Below are 20,320 nucleotides of genomic sequence, written 5' to 3'. Positions count from 1 at the left end.
GCGAGCGGAGGGCAGTACCTGTAAGTGGCGGGGCAGAGGTCAGCGGCGGCGGATGAGGTAAGTGGCGTCATGGGTGTCAGCGGTGACAGCAGGCAGGCAGGCAGGCGTCAGGTAGCAGCAGTGGAAGGGGAGCGACCGCCTGTGAGGTACAGGGGGTCACCCCTAGTAAGGCAGATACACAAGTATGGTACGGTTCCAGGAATGGGCGCAGTGCGGCTGTTATAGCAAAGGCCGCCACCGAAGGGGGCCTCGAGAGCCCGCGCCAAGAACAGCTGCCAGAGCCCGCAAGGAATGTATCGGGTTTGCGCTGATTTGCGTCACCTGGAAATACTGCGCGGCGAAACACGCCTGAGGCACTCTCCCCCCCTTCCAAGGACAAAAGGAAGAGGAAGGGGGGGAGATATAAGACGACGCTCCCCCATGGCAGCTCACCTTTACATCAGGGAGCTGGGGGAGCGGAGCCAACTAATTTTGAGTCCCACCCACCCACACCTACAACAGCAGCGTCGCAGTGCTGACAGGGACGAAAGGAACTAATGGTACAATGGTTGGCTATGGAGACACACCGGGCGGTGTGGGAGTAAGGCCACTCACTTTGGGATGCCTCACGGCTGAGTGAAGTGGTGCCACTCACTTTGGGATGCCTCACGGCTGAGTGAAGTGGTCTAACAAAAGGGGGAAGCAAACGGAGATGGCACTCACAGCACAGCCCCCGCCGGACGGCAGGGCACAACAGAGTCCAACAAGGTAGCGAGCTGGGGCCTAAAAGGGACGGAAACAAAAGGGTATTGGTTTGGTTATGGAAACACACCAACAGGGCGATGTATAGAAGGAGGGCCACTCACTCTGGGATGCCTCACGGCTGGGTGAGTACACCTGACAAAAATCGGGGTAGCAAACGTAGACAGCACTCGCAGCCCAGCCCCCGCCAGACGGCAGGGCACAAAAGAGACTAGCAAGGTAGCGAGTTGGGGCCTAACTCCGGGGAAAGGCTACCCCCCAAAGGCAAGGGGCGTTGAAAACAACAAAGAACAATCTACGAGCTGTCAGGGTGATTTACAACCCTAGAAGATGCAAATAAGCAAAAGACAAACCAGTGATTTATGGCCAGCCGATGATTTATGGCTGATGATTTATGATGCCCATGCCCATTCTGATTTATGACAACAAAATGATGACAGATTCGTGACAGAATGATTTATGACATCCCGATGACTTATGGACATGATTTATGGCTGCTGATTTATGATGATAAGGCAGAGTGATTAATGACAACAAAATAATGGCCGATTGTGGCAGAATGATTTATGATACCCGATGATTTATGACCCATGATTTGTGATGTCCAAATGACACTGAGTGATACCCAATTTGTGATAATGTATGATAATGTTTTATGACCCCGGCCCCAAGAAGGTGCCCAGGCGAGTTGTACAAATATGACGTATGTAAGGAGTAATAAAACTGCGGCCAACAACCACCACAAAAATACAATGACTGTTGGCTGTGTGTAGTAAGGCAGATACACAAGTATGGTGCGGTTCCAGTAATGGGCGCAGTGCGGCTGTTATGGAACATGGCTGCGCGCTGCCCGGTGGACTTCCCAGCTGGGCCCTTCGTCTATTTTGCTTAGGTTGACTGTCAAGAATTGGTCCTCGCTGACACAAGAGCGCGGGTGGCATTTGCAGAGGAGAGCTGGAGTGCATCGCACCCACCAGAAGTGGACCCTGGAGCCAGCAATGTGCTGCCACCAGCCATGACTCAAACTGTAACGTCACTAACGTGCGATGATGGCGGGGCAATTACATCGACTCTGTTTTGTTGGGGTAAATGTCACTCACTGACTCATCTACTCTAATTTACTTTTACTGGAGTGTGTCATCATTCAGCTGCTGCGATGTACTGTAACTAAAGTTACAGGTTCCAAGCAGCTCTGCATTGTAGTCACTAGAGTCTCTGCAGTCTGCATAATGTTGTAAAGTCACTCTTCTTCTAGATTTAATTTACGTTTACAGAAACGCTTGTCATCATTTGGTTGCTGCACTGTACTGTAAGTAAAGTTACAGCTGCTGAGCAGCTCTGCATTGCAGTCATTAGAGCCTCTGCAGTCTGCACACAGTTGTAAAGTCACTTATCTTCTACCTAATTTAAGACTTGTTTAATGTTTGATATCATGGTTACATATTTGTTTAACAGTATGATCAGATTACAAGGGCACTAAGTTAGTGCCCTTCCACTTCTGCTGTTTTGCCACAGTTTTAAGATCTTCTCAGAGTTTCTAATTGCTCAAATGGGTGTAATTTCTGATATTTATGTTTCCCCTTGTCTTAATTGCTTGATTTTGCTTGCAAGAAAGTGTCACTCATAATCGTTGAAATGTCACTCACAATTCTGCTTATCTGGGGAAATATACACGGGGAGGGAGAGAGACCGGTACGCACTTTGGCCCATATCCTTGCCCCTCGGCAGCACACCACGTACATTACTCAACTCCAAACAGTGGACAGTGTCACACGAGGCGCGGATATTCTCTTGGCCTTTTTGGCCTACTACACTCGGCTATACACTACATGTTCCCCCTGACTGGCGCTGCCTTGTCCGATTATTTGACAGAAATAGCGATGATATGGATTGAGAGGGGATAACAACAATTCTTGGCCTTGCCTATCGGTGCCGACGAGATTGTAGAAGCTATAGATAGCCTAGATGACTCCCATGCCCCCGGCACGGACAGCCTCACCGGCATGCTCTACAAAACATATAAAATGCTGCTGGTCCCACCTCTATTGGAGGTCTTTGCAGAGGCGCTGGATTTGGGTGAACTGCCTCATACCATGCGTGAGTCAATTGTAACATTACTTCTCAAACCGAGCAAACTGCCCGATAGCTGTGCGTCATATAGGCCTCCTTCACTTTTAAACCAAGATTATAAAATATTGGTAAAAGTTCTCACGATGCGAATATCACTTTTAATCGGCCAAATCATTTCCCCCCTTTAGTCGGGTTTTGCTCCAAACCACTCGACTTCAGTGAATCTGTACTCGCTATTCTCCGTTATCAAACAGATAAACCCCGCTCTGTCCTGCTGCTGCGATACTGCTAGACGCTGAGAAGGCGTTTGACTCCCTGGAGTGGGACTTCCTTCAGGCAGCGCTCAGTAAACTTGGCTTCCCGCTAAATTTTCGTTCCTTAGTCCGCCCACTTTACACTAACCCTGTCGCTCAGTTAAAAATAAATGGAGTTTTCTCTGATACATTTTCGTTATACGTGGCACCAGGCAAGGATAAAAAAACAATACAAGAATGTAGATAGAGGGTCTAAGGGAAGGTTTAAAAACCAGCGCGGATTGATTCCCCCCAACCAGTACTATTTCTCACAAATAATCTGCAGGTCTATCGAGCTTAGAGAAGCTCTAGAATGCAAACAGTACAGACATATAGCTCCTACTCAAATACTGGGGAGTCCTTTAAAGAGGACGGAATCTCATCACCCACCGAAGTGGCATGCTTCATCGTCTGGGATCTCCTCTTGGTTGCAATTCCTAGTGCAGCCAAGGGCTACAACCCCCTCACTGTGAGGGAGGAGCTCAGGGATGTTTTATAGAATACTTGATTGGATCTCCTAAAATCCGCTAGATGCGAAGCGCTTGAAACATTTTGGGGGATGGTTGCAGTGCGAAGAATGGTGATGTGAAGAGTGATCTAAAATTGGCTACCAAGAGAAAAAAGTAATTTATTGGTTAACTCTTGGTGTCAAGGTTAAAAAACAGTGCATGTGCAGTTTAAGAAATAATGACTGCACTAGTCCGGAAAACAGGTCTACATGTTTCAGCCATCATGATCAAGTGCTGATCTCAGCCTTCCTCAGGACCTAGATATAAAGCGCTACTGCAAAAAAGTGAAAAAAATATAAAATAGTGTAAAATAGGTGACAAACGTATGGTTGTAATAAATACAACCTACGGAAACCAGTGGTCTCGATTGCGAGAGTCTCCCAATTGTGTTGATGTCACCCGTGAGTTTACGGGTGAACACCCCACCTCACTTGGCACCAGCTCAGGGCGTGAGGTACCGCTCTCTCCGTCGGTACCCCGGACTTCTCACAAGCTGTAACCGGACCCACTGGTGCGACATTTACAGCAGCAGCATCTTCAGCGAGGGATCGGGTTCCACCGGGGCCCTCTCTTGGCCTCCTTATACGAGGATGATATTCTTTTATTTATCCGGGAACCGGCTACAAACCTCTCCCCCCATTATACGAGAGGTGGTGCGGTTTGGTGTGTTTCCGGCCTAGTAATTAACTGAGCCAAGTCAGAGGTTTTTCCCTTATCAGACGCCACTCTCCCGTTTGCGTTGGACTTCCCCTTGCGCTTGTGCGAGGATTTCCCCAGATATCTTGGAGTGTTTCTGCACTGCCTCGAAGTCATCCGTCTTAATTATGGTCCAGAGTAGATCACCTTGGGGGACAGATAGACCGCTGGATAGCACTTCCACTATCAATGGCTGGCCAAAAGTCCTGGATAATCCGTGGCTCCCCCTCACACCTAAGCTGTAACAAAACGCACACTCGCCCGCTGTCGGCTGCAGACCGCGGGCGACATGTTCAGAGATGGACAAATGCGCTCAGTAGCGACCTGACGGAGGGTTATGACATATCCTCGCTAGATCGCTTCCTTGTGCACAGAACGCGAGTGTCATTGGCTGCTGTGCTTCGCCCGTTGGATGTGGACCCCGGGAGTTCCCACCACTCACCCAACAGCACACATCTTGTTTCCCGACTGTATAATCTTGCACAGACACTCCGACCAGTAGTGGGTGGGGGGTGTGGGTGGCCTGGGAAGGGGATCTGGCGCACCCTCTGACTGAGAAAACGTGGATTTATTGCTGTGAGCAAACGCGGTATTAACCTAATAATTATAAACATAAACTCTTACATTTTAAATACATACATAGAGTTTATGTCAGCCCCGTACTTCTCGCAAAGATAGACCGCACTAAGCCGACACTTGCCAGAGATGTGCAGCGGCGCACACTGATTTTGTCCATCTGGTGTGGAAATGCCCGGCGGTTCTGGCATTTTGGGAGGCGGTGTTTGGACATCTAGAACTAATGGTCAAGACCGAACTTACGCCTTCACTGCTGCTGGCGCTGCTGGGGTATGCTCTACCATTGAGAGCTGGGATTAGGCGCTTCAGTGCAATTGCACTGTTACTGGCCAAGAGGCAGGTCTCTCTGCATTGGGGCGATACTGCACCACCGCTGGTGAAAGCCTGGTTGAGAGACCTGATTTATTGCGACACCACCAGCGACATCTATGACTCTCTGATGCCCCCGCCTCCCGCCCTAAAAACATTTGGCAGCCACTCCGCTCTTATTTGCTGCTCCACTCTGAGCTCACTGATTGATGTGTCCTCCATGGTAAATATAACCACTCTGGCAGCTAGCCAATTGGATCGCATTCATCTCTCAAGATCCATTATTGTATGTACCTTCAATGTTGTTTAATGTTTTCCGTTTTATTTAGTCACTGCCATCCTACACATGATATGCATTTCTATAATTGTTGATAACATGCTTTAAATAGTGCATGCTGTGGCTCCTGTTTGCTTCTTGAAAAATTCAATAAAAACTGTTTTTAAAAAAAGGTCACTCACAATTGCACTGAAATTATTAAAATGTTGCACAATCTGAAACCTTAGCAGCTATGACCCTATTTTAGTTTTGGGCTTGGGTGGACCGGTTGGGATAGTGGGCATTTGGAACTCCTATTATAAGAAGCTCAGCCTCTCAAACTGTATTCAACCCCGGTTTGACAAAACCTAGAGCAGAGGGCAGACATATCATATCTAATATGATACATTGTCCTTTGACTGCAGATGGTAAAAAATCTTTGAGACAATTCAAGACTAACACCAGTCACCTACCATCACCCCTTCCCATTGGTAAATAAATATTTGTATAAACGGAATGGAATGTCCAAGATATCACTGTTGCAACATTCAAATCTAGAGTTCTTACTAGAAAGGTAAACTCTAAATGAAGTCCTCACATAGCTTAGCTCATACCTTCAAATAAAAGCTAAAAATCCAACCTTAGGGAAAAGTCATAAGGAGGGTCAAATTCGACTCTCAAGTTAAAATCCAACATTCGAGAGTAGGAAGGCTTCACACATCAAAGATCGAAATTCAGGTTAAAAAACACACTTAATCCTAACAAATGTAAGGTTACATATCAAATATAAAAACAGGGATAACCACAAAATATGTCCAGGTTACACTTGAGGGATCAAACAATGGGTCTGCATGTGGACCCGCCACATCTATCATTGTAGTTTTTAGATTTTCCGGGTGTCATCTGTGTTGTTATGCATATTTACCTGACCATTATTTTATTTTTATTTGCCTGTACCTCTCCTGCATGAGGAGGGTTTCACACTGGGTTAACACTGGTCGTAACAAGCAAGAGGCATGTTTTTCTCAAGGAGTACCACACCCAGCTGCTGAGACATTTGGGAAGACCAAGGCAGGCTAATTGAGCCAGGAATGATGTCCAACTCGGTTGATAAGGCTTATAATGAGCAATATTTTAAAATTTGGATTTGATATTCTTATTCTCTGAACCCTAGTGGGGTTTGTGACTGTCAAACACACGCCTCAGCACCTTTCACATTTTGAAGGAAATCAATAGCTTCACCTTCTTACTCACATGTTTTCTTCTCAGGTCTCATGCACTTTTTGCAACCTGGTCGGACCAGCTGATTGAGAATGTAGGTGGGAGATGCAAAACCGAAGAGTACCACCATGGACAAGTGGTCATAGATGACAGCAGCACGACGGCCAGCATTACATTTGTTACTAAGGTAAGATATGTGTGTTGAAGGTCAGCTGAAGCCTCCCTGGTAAGTTGGAGGTCAAGTGAAGGCCAGGTCTTCCAGTCATAAATAGAGGTGTCATTACAATTGACTTTGGTGAAGAATTTCCCATAAGAAAAAGACCCATTAATCTCTGTTGGCAGAAATTCCCATTTAAAGGAAAGCTGGTACAGGCTTCCATTTGTGCAAGCCAGAGTGCGCTCTGAGTAGCTGAACTTTCTTCCTCCAAATCCCTCATTACGAGTGGCCAGGGAAATTGGTCACTGTTGCCCCACTACCGGAGATATCTATCCTGGAGGCACCACGGCGAAGATAACCCAGCCCATTATGCATAACCAACTCAATAGTTTATTCCATTCCTTTGTAGCCACCCAAAAAAAGGCGCAGTTGCCGAAATTTATTGTCTGGGTTTTAATGATATCCAGAATGATAAAGACGGGTTTTTGAGGCTATCAACTGGGAGGTAGCCCCCTGAACTGCCCGATGCACATTTGCCAACTCCTTACAGAAACCTCTTCTTTATTGGTCGCCAATGGAAGTGCTCAGAAATAGGTGCAATGTGCTCCCAATGAGAGATGCCCGAAATGACTTGAGCATCCTCATTCTGTCCCAGCTGATGCCGTAACGTATCGGCGAGAACCAGAGAGCAGGCATTGCTGTAGTCTAGGCAGGACTGGACCAAGGCCTGGAATACTAGGATATGGTGACTAGCTTGAATACAGGCCAACAAAGGGTTGAGCTGCGGCAAACACGTTTGCTGTCTTAGAGACTTGATGTTTCATGGACACGTCTGTGTCTAGGTAGATTCTGAATACCTTCGATCGTAAAGGGCAGGTACCCATCAGTCTGGGCCATGTGATAATGCTCGCTTGTGGATGTCAATTTTGGGTGAATTTAAGAGGGGGTGTTTCTAATCTGTATATGGATGGACCACGCCAAAATGAAGTAATACTTGTTTCCCTCAGCACATATGGCAAAATGTTATAAGCTCCAGGAAAAATATTCTTCACAAGGTGAACGCAACTTGTGTTTTGCACTACAACGGGAGCTTTGGAGAGGTTTCAGGGGATTTCAGAGAGGCAAATTGTGGTACCCTGATGCCAGCATCCAAGGCTATGATCTATGTGTGTCTCTGTCACTGCTCCCTGGCAGTGGGGCCCAAGGACTCCAGTGAGCACTAAGGTTGTCTCTAGCTGTGTTCCCCATGTAGGGGACTCTTGCAGAAATCTGGCCTCTAGGAACAGAACACCTCCTTCCCACAACATTATTAAGCAAGTCTGAATCACTGATTCACATCGTTCGTCTTGGTTTCTAAAATAGTTTATTACCATAACACAATTAAACATGGCTCATTCTATTGCAGCAAAATTGTGGTTCCTCAAGGATTTTTTAGTTTCTTACTCCATCACAGTTGTTTTGTTATGCGCTATCCTGGTTTCAATGACTAGTTTGCCAGCTTCATTTCTACAGTTTTGACTTGATTGCCCCAATCCTGACACATTTGATATCACAGCAACTCCACCATTGATAGACTTTGACAGTAAGGTGCAATTTACTCATTCTCCATTTTTAATTCAATCTTTTTGCAGCTGCCCTCCCCTCTCCACGCATGGATGTAACTGCTCTCAATTGTCAAATTAGATCAATGGTATGCTTTTGGAGTGGATATCGGCATGTCTTTTGACCCCCTGTCCTGTACAAATGTTGAACTCTTTGTGATTGGCGGTGACGCATGTGTTAGCCCAACGGATCAATGGTTCTCTTACTATTGGCCTGCTCCCTTCAGCTTTAAGAAGGCCATTGCATCTTTTTTTTTTGAAAAACTGAGACAGGACTCAACTGATCCTGCTAACATTCACCCGACTGCTTCTTTTTAGCTGGCTCAATCAAGAATCTGTAAAATGCTTTGACTCCCCAATTCTGGTTTTCTTTGGAAAACAGTTATGTCTTCAGTGACTTTCAGATGGATTTGCAACCCTCACAGGCTAATTAGAATGTTCTGCTGTTCGAATTGGATAACTTGCATCAAGGGGCCAATGTAAGCTGTGTCACATTCTTGGATCTTTTGGACCTGTTAAAAGTGATTGACCCCAGTGTCCATGCTCTTCATCTGATCATGTCAAAGAGATTGGGATCCTGGGCACTGTCTGTTATTGGTTTCAGCCGGTAGTTAAACAAAATAACAATTGAAGTGCTCAAAGCCTTCTTTGCTGCCTGAGGGTGAAGAGATCCCACATAAGGTTGGAGAGATTTCACTCCCTACCTTATCATTTTGGCTAAAAAAGGTAAGTACCTATAGAAGTTTAGGAAGGTCATAAATCCTCTGGTACTTATGGGATAAGGAGATTCAAAGATCTCTTTACCTACCCAGGAAAGACACAACCTTCCCTAGAGAGAGAACAGAGAATATGAGAGCTGGCTTCTAAGGAATTAATTACAGGGCCTGACGTTTTTTTACTTGGCAACATATTTTGGAAAGAGACCACCTGTTGACATATTGACTGCTTTAGCGAATAACGTAAATGTTTTCTACATGGCTAGAAGAGGCTGAGCTTCCTCACCAGGCTGCCTTTTCAGAGCTCCTACCACCTTATAATTATATTTCAAGGGCAGCCTATTTCTGAGAAGACACCAACAGAGGTTTCCACATAATTCTCTTAACCCCTCTAAGATACAATTCTTGGACAAACTGTGCTATAGAGGAGGACAGGGCTGCTCCCACCCCAATTCCAGGAAGGCAAGTTCACTTTATCAATTCTTAACCAAAAATGTGGGTGGATGATTCGCCTGTTTTTTGTCAGCTGGAAATAAATAATGCCAGGCTCGTTAATTATTTAGATTACGCAGGCATGCACGTCGCAGTTGTATTCCATGTCTTTTCATTTGTGCCCCTAGTTTTCCTTTGAAGGGGGACCAACTATTAGGTGATTAAAAGGTGAATGCCTTGGAATGGACTCAACGCACTTGCTGTGGATTTTCAATAGTACTCGTCTGTTAGTAAAGGGGCCAAGGGTTTCCAATGAGTGACAGCTGTACTACTACAAAGGGATTTGTTACTTATAATATGAACATTTTAGGGTGGAGGGTATCCTTCATCTCCGGGCATTATTTTATTTCTGATTAAGTTCATGTCATTAGATCAAAAACTGTAGTCACCTAATGCTCTCTACTTTATGCTCTCAACCTCATTATCTTAGCTTCCTTTTGGTCACTCCTCCCCTTTTCCCAATGTTTTCTGACAAATCTGTTGCAATATGTGGCAATGACGCTGAGGTCAAGGTATATTTCTATAATAGTATATCTGAATGATATGCTTTTTCTGATCCAACCCTGCTTCAGCAAATGAAATTGACTATTCGAGTTTTAAAGCAATTGGACTTTAGCAAATTCCAGAAGTTTTATGGTCAAAAACGTATAAAAGATAAGATTAGTTGGAATATAAAACGAATCTTCTCCATCCCTAATACATGTATCCAGATTAAGGAGGCCTCTTTTATTCTTTAGTTTCATTCAAGTGAACTTTACACCCCTATTCATAATATTGTCTTTCAAAGTCTAAAAGCCCCCACCTCTGAAAGAGGCTCTCTTACTCCACACGTATTTCACTCTCTGATGGCTCAAGTGGGGGGGGGCTGAATTAAATAAATGGACTTGTAGCATAGAAGGGCTTAAACACCCAAAACAGTACCAATTTCATGCATAATCCCAAGTACATGATGCCTGTGGTTGGTAGGTTAAGTGGAAGGACAGGGGCAAAACTTGTCTAAAGCCTAAAGAATGTAGAAACTAAAAAAAGTCAGCTGTACCTGATGGTGGGCCTTGCAGCCGTTTGCTGGGACCAGCCATAGATTTAGGGACCTGCTAAACAGTACAGCAGTAGACAAAGACAGACAAACAAGCACTTTGAATGCTGAATCCTTGTGGCAATTTTCAGGACTTACTCTGAACACCGTACCACCACAACACACAAAAGTTGAATAGCTAATACGAAGTTCCCAAAAAGGGTGTCAAAATGCATCAAGAAATTAGGGGCTAGATGTGCGACCTTTGAATTTTGTGAATCGTAAATTGCGACAAATTGCGAGTCGCAAAATTCAATGTACAACAGTGTCTCAGACACTGTTTGCGATTCCCAATGGGAGCGCAAATTGCATGCCTCATGAATATTAATGAGGCTGTCGCAATTTGCGACCCCATTGGGAATGGCTGGCACTCCCAGGGAAAGTGGCCTGCTGGGGTCAGCAGGCCACCATGTCTGGGACTGCTTTGTCAATAAAGCAGTTTTTATTTTTTAATGCAGCCCATTTTTCTTAAGGGAAAACAGGATGCATTTAAAAAAAAGAAAAATTAAACCCTGCAGTTTCACTTTTTTAAGGGCAGGCAATGGTCCCTGTGACCACTGCCTGCCCTTAAAAAACATTTGTGCACCCATTCACAAAGAGGAAGGGGTCCCATGGGGACCCCTTCCCGTTTGCGAGTGGCTTACCACCCTCCTGAGAAGGGTGGTAGTTGCAAGTGTTTTGCGACCGCAATTACAGTCGCAAAATAATCATACGTAGGTTATGGACTCGCTAATAGGAAGGGACGCCCTTGTCACACCCCTTCCTAATAGCGAGTCCCTAACCCTATTTTGCGAGTCGCTAATAGATTAGCGACTCGCAAAATAGGGTTAGTACATTGCCCATCTGTTTTCTGCGGTCGCAAAAGGGCCAAATAGGCCTTTGCGACCGCCAAAATGGTCGTACATCTGGCCCTTTGAGAGCTAGTCAAGATAGACACTTTGCAAGAGTGTTTTGTAAGAGAAAGAAGGTAGAATCTTATAAAAACAACATGTGATAAGGTACGCAGAAGCTAACAAGATCCAACAGTGATATCATTGTTTTTGGATGTTGTCATATTGGAATGACCACACATCACCTTGAACAAAACATTTCATAAATGTCCAAAAAAAGATCCACTAATATTTTAAAAACCAAACCACTAAAAGAGACTTGTGAAAAGATGGATGGAGGCATGCACCTGTATAATTAGATTGTCTTGAACTAGTTGCTAGTCATGTCCAAAAGCAGTAGAGTTATTCCATGTTATTCAGTGTTAATTAATTTATTTTCATGTAGCATCATGAACAGATGGTATTTTTCACCTGCAGTGGAGCAGAAAATTGTATACTAGTTAAAATATAATCAAAGTCTGTAGTAGAATAAAGCTTTCAAACATTTTATACATTTATATTTTTATAATGTTTTCTTTTAGGGAAGTTGTGACATTTTACGGCTCGTGAAACTTATCAATTGTCCATCTTACCACAAGTGGATCAATCAGCATACGGATGAATATCAGCCGACACCGACCAAGTCAGACCCTAGTATGTGCTGTTCAACTTGAGGCATATCAACCTTCTAAAGGAAGATAAGTAGCTCTTCCGGTGGCACTCTAAGGTGACTGATGCTCAAGGTGGAGGATGAGCACTGACTGCAAGGTCTAATCCTCTGTACCTTATGTCAGTTGAGTTCCCTTCTATTTTTTGTTGAGTCTTTGAAGAGGATTTGAAAGTTGAAGTTGATATGCCTTTGTGCTTACGAGGAACTCTTCCACAGCACACACGAAATACATGATATTAAATGAAAACACGTGTGGTGCATACCCTATGGCCCAAAGTTATCAAACAACGAAAATTTGTGCTTTATACCTTATTTATAAACGCATATCACTAAATAAGGCACTTATTCTCCAGTAATTGATGTGGGTAGACTATTAGAGGACTTGTCATTTGGAAAGCTTAAAGGCTGCACTATTTGCTCAATTCATACAAGACCACTGCTCTTTTAAGCTTTCTCCAGAACTGGATAAACTTCACGTCCCAGTCGAGTTGATGCTATCTTTGGTGCAAACGGCAATTAATCAAGACTCAAAAAACACAAACTGGTCTGGTCAAACCCTTACAGGTGGAAACACTTAGGGCCCGATTCACAGAACTAACTTAAGACAAAATCCTAAACTTACTACCATTTTGGTATTCACAGAAGGCACTTACTCATTTTAGTATTTACAGAAGGCACTTACTCATTTCGGTATTCACAGAAGTTAGGAGTCCTAACTTTAGGACTCCTAAATGCCTTCTGTGAATACCGAAAGTCTTAAAATTAGAATTTTTCTCAGTTTAGTAGTAGTATAGTTAGGACTCCTAACTTTAGGACTCCTAAATGCCTTCTGTGAATACCGAAAGTCTTAAAATTAGGATTTTTCTCAATTTAGTAGTAGTAAAGTTAGGACTCCTAACTTTAGGACTCCTAAATGCCTTCTGTGAATACCGAAAACCTTAAAATTAGGATTTTTCTAAGTTTAGAAGTAGTATAGTTAGGACTCCTAACTTTAGGACTCCTAAATGCCTTCTGTGAATACCGAAAGTCTTAAAATTAGGACTTTTCTCAATTTAGTAGTAGTAAAGTTAGAACTCCTAACTTTAGGACTCCTAAATGCCTACTGTGAATACCGAAAGCCTTAAAATTAGGATTTTTCTCAGTTTAGTAGTAGTAAAGTTAGGACTCCTAACTTTAGGACTCCTAAACTGAGAAAAATCCTAATTTTAAGACTTTCGGTATTCACAGAAGGCATTTAGAAGTCCTAAAGTTAGGACTCCTAACTTCTGTGAATACCGAAGTGAGTAAGTGTCTTCTGTGAATACCAAAATGAGTAAGTGCCTTCTGTGAATACGAAAATGGTAGTAAGTTTAGGATTTTGTCTTAAGTTAGTTCTGTGAATCGGGCCCTAAGGGCCTAATTACGATGTGGCGATTTCCAGTTGGTGGTCACGACACCACGATTACACATGGTGCGGCTGTATACTCCAATTTGTCTATGAGAGCTTGTGCTGCGGTCATAAACCAGCCGTGGCACGAGCTCCCATAGACAAATGGGACAATCTGTTCATCCCTGAATAGGTGCCCCCTCGGCCCTCAACCGGAGGCTGCAGGGTGAAGGGGGCCCTGCTAGAGGTTCCCAATGTCGCTTCCTGACTGGCTTTCCATGCAAGAAATCCTGACATTGAAAGCCTGTCGGAAACCAACATAGGGATTACAGTCAGACCTCTGACTGGCTGGCGGGCTCCTTGACCCGGTCGGAATCCAACCGGAATGACCCGCCGGTTTCACTTTCTACCACCTGCATCGTAATGCGGCAGTCGAAACTGAAACCGTGATGAGACTCTGAAAGCCTCTGACCCGCGGTCAGAGGCTTTCCGACTCTCATCGGAATTAGGCCCTAAATTGTACATATGCAACAGATCACTATTTTAATGATCATCTTCTACCTTATTTAATATTTGTATCCCCATTTTGGTAAAGATGCCTGCGGAATTTTTCTGTCAGCTTTCACTTATCTTTAACTTTTTAAATTATATTTTCAACCTCAAGGAAGAAGGGTATCACCGTAAAAAAAGTTTAAAAAAAAAGTAAAAAGTATGTGTTGCCAGGGGGCACAGTTTGCTGAACACATGTAACCTTCCCTTTAAGAGGCTTATGCTTTCAGTGATAGATCAGGATCTATCTTGTTACCCAGAACAATGGGTGTAGAAGGCTTCACAGTAACTAGTTGCCTGGTCTGTGCTGTCTAACATGTGGAATGCAATAATACCAGATGGGAGGAACTGAGAGCATGAATCCACCAGCTCGATCACAAGTGGGACCTCCCGCTGCCAGACATTATGTAGATATTCACGCACCCACATTCAACACAGCATCAGTAACCACTCGACAAGAGACTGACAAACCTCAGAAAGCAACAAAAGGCTATTTCCCTAGATAAAACACTGTATCATAATGTAACTCAGAAATGGGGCCTTAAATGGAGCCTGAGGCACACCTCCAGTCTTTCTCTTTTATGGCATAATCTGCTTCTCTCTAGCCTTTTTCTTACAGGTAGAGCAAACTGGGTTATTGGGGTGAAGTGTAGTTCCGTTTCCTGTATAGAGAAACATGTTTTGGTAACGGTAGTGAAATATACTTCAAAACACAGACTTGTAAAACTCCACAGTGAATCTCAGTCCCAACCTTTTAATTTGACATAAACGTAATAGAAAGGGAGAGGATGGTTCCTTTCATTACCACATGATTATTTCTTCATCCCAGTCCTTACTTCATGAGGTGTGTTCACACCCCGGAGAAAGTTATCCCGTAACTTGCACAAAACAAAAAAACAAAAAATCCTGTGCTCCTCTTACATGCGACTTTGTTTGACTCGCTGCATGTTGGTGTTTCTGGCTTGTTCTGCCCTATTTTGAATATGGTGGTCCAACTGAGGAGCACCTAGGATTTACGGGACAGAGGCTTTGCCTCAATTGGCCGTCCAGTAGCTGCTTAGGTAGGGCGTCGTCTTTCTGTGCTCAGCATCTGAAATTTTGCCTCCTTTGGCCCCAGGCTGATATTACTGGGGGTGTCACTTATGTGTGTGCGTCTTCTTCCTTCCAGTGACGTAACAACAGTTGAGGGGGCCCCGTGCAAGGTACATTGAGGGGCCCCTGCCCAGGATTTAATCTGGAGCTCTCAGGTCTGTGTACTGTGCTGAGGGGGCCACCTGCAGCTCGGCCCCCTGCACCACAGGCGCCTGTGTTATGCCACTGTTCTGGTAGCTAGATCCGAACATGAATCGTTACAAGGATTGAAACTGATGGAGAACTGTCTGAAAGCTCATGGGCTAGAGTATTTTTCTCTTTGAAGATTCAATGAAGCTTCTCTTCAAATTCAGGACCAAACAATTTAACCCCTCAAACGGTATTCCCAGGGCTGCATTTTTCTGTGTGTAATTAGTTTGCCGGTCTCTTATAAAACATTTCTTCTCACAGTAATTGTTGCGCTTTCTGATAAAGGTTCTGCTCTCACAACATCCAAAGAGATGTCTGATAAATATTCTGTTTGTTTCCCCAGACTCAATAAGAGCAGAACATTCTTCTCCCTCTTGAACAGCTATGGAAATTTGTTTGAAATCCAAAAGCATAGATTGGTTCGGATATATTCTATAAATACCAGCCTGCACAGCAAAATTGGCCCCTGCATAATCCTTCTTTAGCGTGGAATCAGTCTTTATCAGAAGAGTCCTTAATTATATTTTCCTTGGCCATCGAAGTGCAATCCACTAGACTGTTAACCAAGAAATCTACTCACGCAGATTGTCAACACCCTCCAACGGATAAAGCTTAGGCATGAAGCCATGCATAATGAATTTGTTTGGATTCCTCCATTTCTTTGAACTACATCCCAGATATGCTGATAAATGATCTGGGCTGCAGTCTCCAGCAGTAGAGGTTGTAAATTTTGTAGAACAGGTCCTTTAGAAGTGGAAGATCTGTCAGATGGAAGGAAGGCCATATTAGATCGTGTTCTGAAAAGGATTTCAGGCAAAATTTCCTTATCATTGTATTTGACATTTGGATCAGAAGACTTAGATAACTTCCCCTCCTCAACATCATCATCACTTCCAGAAGAGGACAAATTCACATATCTTTTGTTTGGATTCTTAGGGCCTTCTTAGGATACCCACTAAAGTCTGCAGAAGAATTTTCTTAACTCTCCCCACAAAAGTAGTATCTTCTTTCTAAAAGAGAAAGTGAAAACATGTCTAGAGACCGCAGAGGCACTAAACTCGCCGCACCCGAGTACTTCACAGTTCTTTAAAAGACCATTTACTTGTTAACGAGGCTTTGTTGTTTTTCACCCCTTCTTAAGCCCCTGCATCTACACTCTGCATATTGCTGGAAGAGTCAGCCCCCTGAAATTTCAGTAGCCACCCTCTTATCCCCCCCCCCACCAGAAATGTGGCTCTAGTTGCGCCTCTGGCCTGAGGTAATGTTCAGTAATCTCATTATTTTGTTAATCAATTTTATTGTCTCTAATGGGATACAGCCCCCTTCGGAAATAGTTTGTTTGCTAAGTTAAGGCAAGCCCGTGTCGTCAGAGTTACTAATACACTGCTTATTCTGCTTTTTATAGAGTACCTGGTGCCTCTCAGTGCCACTAATAGGAAGGGGGTGGCAGGTTGGGCCCCTTTCAGAAGAGGGCCAACCTGTGAAGTAACATGTGCGGGTCTAGCATGAGCGTGCGACTGGACATTTGTGGAAATATGTACAGTGGATGCACGTCCCCGTAGCTCTCAGTCTTGAATACTGTGCTGAGGGGGCCCCCTGCAGCTCGCCCCCCCCCCTACTGTGGGGGGCGCGGGGCCTGTGTTATGCCCCTGCTTCCTTCCTGCTCAGACTTTCTGCCATTTCCGATTTTTTCTATGGATGATGTTTGATGTTGAGCAATTCCCAGTGCTTTCCTACAATGTACAAGCATAGCCCAGGGGTGAGGGGGCACATGTGGGGTTTGTGACTTCTGTACTCTTCTGCCTTTCTTACTCTGAGATTCTTGTTTGGTGTTTGCTGGCTCTCTCTGCATGTCCAGAGTGCTGGCCCTCTGTCGAATGTTCTGCCTAGAGGCTTATTCTTGTCGCTCCTTTAGAGTTCTGTGGTCCTGGCTTCCTGTTGGCCTTGGAGATTGGGGGCATGGAGGGCCCTGGGCCTGTTCCTTCTGATTGATTTGCCCTTTATTGTTGGCCCTGTTGGCTTTACCCCTTCCATATTAGAATGGGTTCTGGTTTTTGACTCCCCTGTGTACGCCATGGTATGCTTGGCCTACCCTGGGTATGCTTTGTCTACTACCCTGTGCCTTTTTGTTGGGGCAGTTGACTCCCTTCCCTTTACCTTGTTTGGTATAAAGCTTTGTCTCACACTTTGTGGTACTTCTGATAGGGCACATGGCAAGGCCTGAATCTGCTAATGGCTTGGGCTATTTGTTTTTTTGTTTCAGGTTCCCAGGTAATTCGCTGCTCTTTTGTACTTGTTTTCTACACTTAACCGGATGTGCCTGTACTTGTGTAGGTAGCTGTGGCATGGTGCATGAAATGCATGTCTGTCGCATTGCAGGGCGTGCCTTGTGGCGTAGCTTGCCACATCATGGCCTTTGTGTGGGGTTTAATTCACATGAGGTCTTCTTGGGGTTTTTCCCTTGATGTGCCTGATTAATGAGCTGCGTCTTCTGAGGGTTCGGCACTGTCTTGCTGCCTTGTGGGTAATTATTATCTCTTCTTCTAACTTTGCCCTTTTTTTTTCTTTGGTACCTATGCCTGCCTCGTGTGCTTTTATGTATTTATTTTTGAAGTTTCATACAGCACAAACATGACCCTTGCAGGTATCAGAGCGCTTTACAGTGTTTAATGAGAAGGTGGTTTAAAGAACAACATCATTATCAAGGGCAGAACATTTTACGATAGAAGCCTCAAGAGAGACCACCACAGGGTTCAAGACATACAAAACCACAAACCTCCCCTAAACAAGAACATAACATGTGAGGAATAAGCATAAGTTGTGGTCCAGGGGGATACATAGTGCTCAATCATGGATTTGATGGCAGAAAGGTGTTTGTCATTATTACTTTAACTTCTTTTTGGAATAAAGCAGCTGAGGGGTTCAGTCTGATTTCAGGGCATAGGGTGTTCCACATTATTGAGGCAATCCTTACCTCATATTGGAGCCAGTTTAAGGATTTCAGATCAGGAGTGATGTAGTTGTTTCTTTTGGATCCTGTAATGAGTATACCGGCACAGTTAAGAGAGGCCCTTAGTGGTGCAAGCTTACATCTGGAGAGACCACAGGCGGTTATATTTCCATAGTCCAACCTGGAAATCACTAGGGCTTGAACAACTGACTTGAAATCATCATGGGGAAGGAAGGGTTTCATTTTTCTTATGATGTTAATGTGAAAGTTTGCTCCTTTGGTAATAGAGCTGATGTGCTCCGGCATATTCAAATTCTTGTTGAGCATTATACCCAGAACTCTTGTTGAATCTATGATTTGTGGTAAGCAGTTAAAAGCTGTTAGCAGTGTCATCCAGTCTGCGATGTCCAGTGGGTGTTTGGAGGGGGGGCAATAAGGAGGAATTCTGTTTTGATAGCATTTAGTTTAAAGTGTTTACAGGTCAGCCAGTTTTTGTTTTCCTAAGGTTATGTTGAGAGACCTAATACCTTTGGAGGAAGACATTTTTGTGTAAAGTTAGGTGTCATCCACATATATGTGATAGTGGATGTTGGAAGAATTCAGCAGTTCAGTTAAAGGTTCGATAAATAGGTTAAAGAGAGTGGGTGAGAGCGATGACCCCTGTGGAACCCCTAGTGTGACCTGTGAAGGGTTGGATAGGGATGTATTGACCTTTATTATTTGGGTTCTGCTGTGGAGAAAAGAAGTGAACCTGATAGATAACCTCATCACACGTTCAAGTAGGTCGAAGAGGCTGTCGTGTTTGACCGTATCAAAGGCTGTCATATCAGTGCATAAGTATTCACATGAGGATAGGGCAATATTGTGTGACTGTTTCACTGAGTAATGTTATCTCCTGGTGGATGGTAGGCCATGTGTAATTTGCACACTGGACTGTTATTATTCAGAATATCTGTACATAGGTATTCACATTAGGATAGGGCAATATTGTGTGACTGTTTCAATGAGAGGTTGTTTCGGTGCATAGAAGCAATACCTCCACCTGGTCTATTGGGTCTATCTAATCTTATGATGTTGTGGTTAGGTGGAACTAGTAAAACGGTAGGTGTGGAGGAGTCATTTTGCCAAGTCTATGTAAGCAGTAGGTCAACCTTGTGTGCAAAGATGAGGTCTGCTATGGCTGCTGCATGTTTCACAGCCAATCTGCAATTGATTAACATGCATTTCAAGTGATGTTTAATGTCCTCAGCGGTTGAGTGATGGGCACTTGCTCAAGGTTTGACTTGTTTACAGTTCTGTGATTGAACTTTGCTTCTCTGTGTGGGTTTGTAAGAATTGTTTGTATTTGGTCCAAATCTGCTCTGTTACCGGAATCTGTCGAATTATATGAAAAGAGGAGGGTGTGAATGTCAACAGTGGAGAGAGGATCTTTGAGTCTTTTGGGCCGAGTGTAGGCGTTGGGGCAAGGTATTGTTCTCCATCTCAGATGGTGAGATGCTGAAAGATATGGGTCCTGTTGATTGTGGGGTGTAAAGGTGGTTTAGAGCGGTATTTAGTGTCTGGAACCTGTTTGTGGCTATTCATCATAGGGGTTTTGTAGTTTCATCTGCTGTTTGCCAGCTCTACGTTGATGCTTATTAGATTTTATATTTTTGCCTTAATTATTTGTAGGTCCCACGCAATTTCACCAAGTTTGGACACTAGTGATGTGTGAGAGCAAGATGTTGAGGTTTGGGTCCAAAGGCCCGGAGAAGGGTGGGTGCTCAAGGCTGTTGTGTTAGAATGCTGCTGGTCGGGGAGAATCAGCCGGGTGGAGGTCGGGGTTTTGATGGAATGGAGCGTGAGGTTTTCTTGCTGCTGTGTTTTTGTTTCTGCTGGCTTTCTTTATCAAGCCACTGGCTGTGGCTTCCCTGATTGGCAGCT

At 44.2% G+C, this 20,320-nt stretch overlaps 1 protein-coding gene across 1 annotated transcript in view; it reads left to right on the top strand.

Moving 5' to 3' along the window:
• The window catches only part of LOC146858189 (cyclic nucleotide-binding domain-containing protein 2-like), a 397,706-nt gene that overhangs the window by 156,688 nt on the left and 220,698 nt on the right, over window positions 1-20,320 (top strand). Inside the window, exons 4-5 of the mRNA XM_085648957.1 lie at window positions 6,720-6,858; window positions 12,124-12,235. Of these exons, the coding sequence (XP_085505083.1) occupies window positions 6,720-6,858; window positions 12,124-12,235 (251 nt within the window). The remainder of the gene's footprint in view (window positions 1-6,719; window positions 6,859-12,123; window positions 12,236-20,320) is intronic.

The sequence above is a fragment of the Triturus cristatus genome, chromosome 3_2, assembly GCF_964204655.1.
Source record: "Triturus cristatus chromosome 3_2, aTriCri1.1, whole genome shotgun sequence".
In the NCBI taxonomy this organism is placed as follows: Eukaryota; Metazoa; Chordata; class Amphibia; order Caudata; family Salamandridae; genus Triturus; species Triturus cristatus.
This window is presented reverse-complemented; position numbering and strand designations above follow the sequence as displayed.